This window comes from Pseudogymnoascus destructans (assembly GCF_001641265.1).
Source record: "Pseudogymnoascus destructans isolate 20631-21 unplaced genomic scaffold scaffold_83, whole genome shotgun sequence".
Lineage (NCBI taxonomy): Eukaryota > Fungi > Ascomycota > Leotiomycetes > Thelebolales > Thelebolaceae > Pseudogymnoascus > Pseudogymnoascus destructans.
Window position 1 is genome coordinate 1 of NW_020167595.1, and position 7184 is coordinate 7184.

The 7184-nt window shown below is 51.1% G+C and overlaps 1 protein-coding gene across 1 annotated transcript; it reads right to left on the bottom strand.

Moving 5' to 3' along the window:
• Positions 1-272: 272 nt before the first annotated feature.
• On the bottom strand, positions 273-1002 carry VC83_09574 (uncharacterized protein; the record flags this gene model as incomplete). Its single annotated transcript, XM_024472987.1, has 2 exons — positions 557-1002; positions 273-470 (listed from the first exon to the last, which is right to left on the bottom strand). Coding segments are annotated over exons 1-2 (397 nt in total), but the record flags the coding sequence as incomplete, so codon positions are not given.
• Between the last annotated feature and the right edge of the window lie 6182 nt (positions 1003-7184).

Below are 7184 nucleotides of genomic sequence, written 5' to 3' on the forward strand. Positions count from 1 at the left end.
ACCTTCATCAGGTCTGATAGAGCGCAGCCACCGAGATGCTGCATGTTTGTTGGTGTGAAGACTTGCTGCGTACCGGATACTGTCTTTGGAGGTGATAGATCTGCGTCACCATCAAGCCAATCGCTGATGAAAGTTTGGTCAAACATGGCATTACTTGGGCTTTCCGTGCAACCCCCAAACGGAGTTCATATCAACATTTACGAAACCAGGGATTTGAAAGAGTGTCCTTTCCGGAAGAGTGCTTGATAGTCCTGTGTTTTCAACATTTGTACTTTCGAGACTCGTGCAATCGAGACCAGTGCTTTCAAAGGCTGCACTACCAAGAGTGTCGTTCTCCAAATGAGTTGAGAGTGTCGCTGGCTCTGTTTCTGCAAGTGAGGCATCGGGATTTATTCGAGTATCCGATAGAATAGCGTCATGGTCAGGCTGCGCTTTTCTCATCTGCTCGCCGAGGCGTTGCTCGAGATTAGCTGCAGGAAGTCAGCTTCCATCGATCGTATGGACGCCTGAAATAGAGAAAATAGAGCGATTAGGAGATTTGAAGAAGCCGACTTACTAACGAGATTCTTAAGCGCTAACATCTGCCCTTTTCTTGGCCCTCCGCGTGGCCACTTGTCGACATAACGGCACGTATTGCCGGAATCTTGGCAGGAGCCACATACAGGACGGACGCGATCACACCTGGCCTTCCGTCGCCGACAATCTTCGCATGCAAGGCCCGGTTGCTGGCGGTGACTTTGAATCGCCGTAGACATTTCGTACGGGGGCGAGGTTGAAATCGAAGTCTTTATCCTCTGGTTCGAATAAAGAAGTTTGTGTTTTGGTGTTGGAGGACTACTTGTGTCTTATCGGCCCCTCGGCGATGCTCGATGACAATTGCGGTAGAATCTAAGATCGTAGTGTTGGTGCAGTATACCGCAGTACTTTAGTTGCCAATGGAATACAAGGTAATGTTAAATGTTATCCACAGCAACGTCGATAACTAGGCCAGCGATATGAGGGAATATATCCTCGAGGCGAATGATACATCTGCTCCATTGCCAAAGACTAATCAGCATTTTAGGAATTATTCATCGTGTACGGAGTATTGGCCCCTGTATTGGCCCCTGTATTAACCCCTGTATTGGCCCGTCCTTACTGGCCTAGCACCTAAATTGATAACCGCTATACAGCCGTTGTATGGCGGTCTTTTTGAACGACCGCTATACGACCTGTGTTTGAGGCCGACGACCGTGTAAGAACTGGGTTGGGCTAGACCGTCGGAAGAGCTGCCCGTAATCTATAGCTTATAGTGAAGACCGGCGTTTGAACCCCAACCGTAGTACCTACAATTGATGGGGTAAATCTGCTCGGTATTGCTATACAGCTCTAAACGTCAACATTACAATTAAATAACGTATTTCACAAGCAAGTGAGCTATGAAAACACCAAAAATTGACCATTGCTACTACTACTACTACCCACCACATAATGACCCTATTCATTCCTAGCGCCTCTTCTTGGACCATATGTAACACTACTTCCTATCTAATAGGATGTATAGAGGTTTCTTGCATAAGGTTTAACTTAACAGAGGAGTGTTACAGCTACGGTAATGTGACGTTAGTTACAGGGCTAGCGGGGCTAGGCTCTAGTAACGTGAACTAAGAAGTTACAAGGCTAGCAGGGCTAGGCTGTAGCATGACTAGGCTAGTGGATAGTTGTAGAAACTAGTGGATATTAGATAGTTGAGCTATCCATTAACTATCTAGATTATCTAGCTATCCATCAACTATCAGGACTATCTATGAGGCATGACACTACTATATAAGTAGATAGTATTCCCTTAGATAGGAGCTTCGTGCTCAACTTAATATAGTATTCTTTATGATACTATAACGTGTTACTTAGAAAGCCTTTGTGTTTAATCCCCTGCCTCCTCTATCAAGTCAACCTTACATAAGAAACCTCTGTGTCTTCTATCATTTTAGAAGTTAGTGTTATAAGGAGGCAGGGGATTAGACACGAAGGCTTCTAAGTAACATGCTATAGTATTATAAAGAATACTATATTAAGTTGAGTAAGAAGCTGTAAGGAAGGCCATCACGTGCCACCACGTGAGGTCCCTTTCATAAGCGGCCCATAGGGCTCGGTAAAATAGGGCACAAGGTGCATAGATAAAAGGGGTTGGAGGCCTCAGAAGAAGGCCTCCAGTCAATAGTCGATGTATCTACGTAGACCTATTGTGCTTACAGAATACGATACCTTCCTGCCTCCTGACCTGGTTCCCTGGACTCCCGTGAGACCTTAGGCTTACGCTTTACAATTCTATTGACTGCACCCATATCCAGCCTACTGGGTCAGGATGGCGAGTATGGAAAGAAGGATTACGCGTGCGACTTCTGGAGGAGCAACGCCAGCAACTGACGCCACTGAGCCAGCTCCAAGAACTACATCCGTAGAAGCTAGCCATTGGACGGCAGGCCAGGACGAGAGCATGGCCTCGAAGCTGGCAGACCTTCGGAAGCGGATGGACGAAGAGAGGCCTACATCAACACGATGGAGGAAGCCCTAGAGCTTTTCCGAAGAACGCACGGCGACGACTACAACGCCTACCCTGAGGCGGTACGGGACTTCGCGAAGAAGCAAGCCCGGATTCAGGAAGAGAACCGTCGGAAAAGGCGACACCAAGATATTGAGGACGAGTGGGAAGGACCCCAACAAGAGGAGGAGGCAGAGACTGCCTCTACCGTATCAATGGAGGTCACACCAGCCCAGAGGCCAATAGGAAGGGTCAAGGAACCTAAGGTATATAAGGGCGAATCCATCCGAGAGCTCAACGAGTTCATGGCCTCGATCCGCGCTATCTTCCGATACCAACCAAGGGTTTTTCCAACTGAGCAATCTAAGGTGGCCTTCGCTGCCCAATACTTGGAAGGACACCCTATGAAGGAATGGGATAACCGGTGCGCAACCCAAGGAGAAGGATACATAGATCCCTTGGATATCGCTGGGTTCGAAGAGTTTCTTCGGGACCTCCATGTCGACCCAGCCAACCGACAACGCATCGCGGCCTTGAAGTATAACGTCGCCCTACAACGGAAAGGGCAGAGCATCCGCAAGTTCGTGGCCTACCTTGAGGACCTCAAACGCGAGATGGAACCGTATACTGAATCGCAGAAGACTGTCCACCTTCTGACGAAGATTCACCCAGAGATGAGGCAGCGGCTCCTTGAAGGAGGGTACGCAGAGCGTTCCTCTACCCACAGGGACGCTATCGTTAATATCCTGGCGATGTTAGAAATGACAAACCAGTGGGTAACAGAGAGAACTCCTACTGTTGACAAGTCCAACTCAAGGGAAGGAAGGAATACCTCCCAGGGCAGCTTTCCATTCCTAAAGGGCAACTCTGGCAGCCACAGGGCTCCCCAGCCCTCGGCCCAAGGAGAAAGAACACCCTTCTGGAATAGACACCGCCCACAAGACCAGCGGCCGAGAGGACAGGCCCCTACCCACAGTAGGGACGCTAGGCCAATCCCTAGCGGAATCAATTGTTATAACTGTGGCAAGGCGGGCCACCTCGCGAAGGAATGTCGAGGCCCACGCCAACACACAGGCCCAGGGGTGAGGAAATTGGACGCCTACACCCCCCAAGAGGGAGTGACTCCCAGCAGAATCCCCAGAAGCCTACGGCGCAGCGTCGAATGGAGATCGAGGTAGAGGTGCAGGTAGGCCCGGATGGCACAAGGCAAAAGCCCTCCTCGACTCAGGATCTGACGCGTCCACCATCCACCCTCTGTTTGCCAAAGAGAAGGGTTTGGAGTGCCGGGATAGGGCACCGCCACGGGCAAGGGCAGTCGATGGAAAAGAGGTTGTGATATATGGAGCGGCCACCACCCAGGTCCGAGCTAGGGACCACTTTCAAAGGGAATGCGTGGTCGCCCAGACCCTCCTTTCCATGGACACCCCAGGAGTAGACGTCATCCTTGGGATGGATTGGATGACGCAGGTCAACCCCCAGATCGACTGGCGCAAACAGACCTGGCGCCAGCCCTTCGATATTGCGAGAGCCGAGGTGGCGGATATTGAAGAATGGGAGGAAGGTGATACTGCCTTCGTCTTGGCCTTAAACACAGATGATAGAGCGCCTACCCAATGCCCGAAGGAATACGAGGACTATATCGACGTCTTCTCGGAGGAAAAGGCAGAAGAACTGCCAGAGCTGGGAAGGAAAACCCATGCCATCGATACTGGGCCCCAGGAACCACCGTATGGGCCAGTATATAACCTATCGGAAACGGAGCTGGCCACGCTCCGTAAATACCTCGACGAGAGCGAGAAGAAGGGTTGGATCCGAAGGAGTGTAAGCCCTGCAGGCGCACCCATCCTATTCGTTCAGAAGAAGGACGGAAGCCTACGCCTCTGCGTAGACTACAGAGGCTTGAATAAGATTACCGTGAAGAATCGACACCCGCTGCCACTGATCACGGAGACCTTGGATCGGCTCCAAGGGTCGAGGTGCTTCACAAAGCTTGATATTAGGAACGCCTACCACCGCATCCGTATTCGCCCAGGCGACGAGTGGAAGACAGCGTTCCGTACTCGATACGGACACTTCGAGTACAGGGTGATGCCTTTTGGATTGGCTAACGCACCTGCAACGTTCCAAGCGTACATGAATGAGACCCTACAAGGGTTGGTTGACACCATATGTGTCGTATACCTTGATGATATCCTCATCTACTCCCAGAAGGAGGAGGAACACGCTGACCACGTACGAGAGGTCCTAGGACGCCTACGCGAGGCGAACCTATACGTGAAGCTCTCAAAGTGCGAGTTCAATGCCAAGAAGGTAAGCTTCCTTGGGTATATTGTCACAACGGAAGGGGTGGCTATGGAAAGCGACCGGGTTGCTGCAATCGCCGATTGGCCAATACCTAGGACCCATCGAGAGGTCCAGGTGTTCCTCGGCTTTGCCAACTTTTACCGGCGCTTTGTAAAGCAATACTCCTCCGTGGTGGCCCCAATGACAGGCCTTATGAAAGGGGCAAAGGCAGGCAAGCAGACAGGCCCGTTCGTGTGGGGGAGGAACAGCAAAGCGCCTTCGGCCAGTTGAAGAAGGCCTTCACTACAGCCCCCACACTGGTCCATTTCGACCCATGCCGTAGAATCAGGCTCGAGACGGACTCGTCAGGCTTTGCGCTCACTGCGAACCTGTCTCAATTAGTGGAAGGAACTAAGCCAGAAGAGAAGGGCGAATGGCACCCAGTTGCCTTTTTCAGCAAAAAGCTAGATCCAGCAGAGCTGAACTATGAAGTCCACGACCAGGAACTCCTGGTGATCGTGAAGTCCTTCGAGCAGTGGAGACACTACCTCGAAGGAAGCCAGTACCCAATTGAGGTCCTAACAGATCACAACAATCTGAAGTATTTTATGGAAACCACCGCCCTCACAAGGAGGCAATCGCGGTGGGTGCAGGCGTTATCAGCCTATGATTTCCACATCTCCTATCGAGCGGGAAAAACAAACCCAGCAGATGGTCCATCTAGGAGACCAGACTATGAGGGTGAAAAGGGTAGCCAGAATGTGATGCTACCGACCCTTAAGAACAAGCTCCGAGAAGCCATGCAGGCAGGAGGTATCCCGCAGATAAGTCGGACGATAACAAGCCAAGAAGGCTTTCAGATAGGAGAACCTAACCTACAGCGTAGGAAGGCAAACGCTAGCAGCGTAAGACTGGGCGATGACCATAGTAAGGACACCAAGAGTCCAGGTCTCGTTGTCCCTCGGGTTGCAGTAGCTGCTGTAGCCAAGGGAGAGAGCGCCTATAGTGCTGCGTCTGAACCCCTAATAGACTTGATCAAAACCCTCCAGGCGACTGACGAGTTAGCTGTTAAAAGGGCCAAGGATATTGGGTTGGCGCGAGCAAAGGGCTCTTCAGATTGGAGAGTAGACGATGCAGGCATCCTACGCTTCAAGGGAGCGGTATATGTACCTCCCAACCAGGCAGTGCGGATGGAAATTTTCAAGATTTGCCATGACGACCCACTAGCCGGGCATTTTGGATATAAGAAACCCAAGAGTTGATCCAACGCAAATACTACTGGCCTGGCCTCAGCGAGGAAACCAGGGAGTACGTACGGGGCTGCGATAGATGCCAGCGCATCAAGCCCGTGCAGCATAGGCCATATGGTGAAATGCAGGCCTTAAGAATGCCCTCGAAACCATTTGAATCCATAAGTATGGACTTTATCACGGATCTGCCCCCAAGCGTAGGGCGGATCAAGGCAAGGCTTCAGACTCCATCCTTGTGATTGTTGATCGTTATACTAAGGTGTCCAAATATATACCCTGTAGGAAAACCATCACGGCCCCAGAGCTGTCGCGCCTCTTCCTTGCGTTCTGGGTAAAGGACTTTGGAATCCCAGCCGAAATAATCACGGATCGAGGGAGTGTGTTCACCTGTCACTTCTGGTCAGCGTTCTGTTTTCACCTCAAAGTAAGGCGTAACCTATCGACCGCTTTCCACCCTCAATCCGACGGCCAGACCGAGAGGCAGAATCAGAATATCGAAGCCTACTTGCGGATTCACTGTAATCAACACCAAGACAACTGGGTGGAACTCCTCCACTTCGCGGAATTGACCTACAATAACGCCTTCCACGATTCCATCCAGATGTCGCCAAACCAGGCCCGATACGGCATCAATATAGACCTAAGACAAGGGATCGAGGACGACCCCACCAGAAGGGAAGTGCCAGTCGCGAAAGATCGCATCAACCTGATCCTAGAATTGCGACAGGAGCTCGAAGAGGCGTGGAAACAGACGAAGGAAGCCCAAATACGAGGCTACAACAAGCTGCACAAGCCAATGCAGTACGTGGTAGGAGAGAAAGTATGGCTTTCGGCCAAGAATATCAGAACCACCCAGCCAAGTAGGAAGCTTGGGCACTGCTGGCTTGGCCCGTATGAGATCACCCAGCGCATCGGTAAGCAGGCTTACCAGTTGAAGCTACCGCCAAGGTATAAGGCGATCCACAACGTGTTCCACGTGTCCTTACTAGAAAGGTATTGGAAAAACACAGAGGAACCCAACCCTCCACCTAGCCAAGAAATTGTGGACGGTGAGGAAGAATACCAAGTAGAAGCGGTCCTAGACCACAGGATAATCAAACGAGGCAGGGGCCAGAGAGAGGAGTACCTTA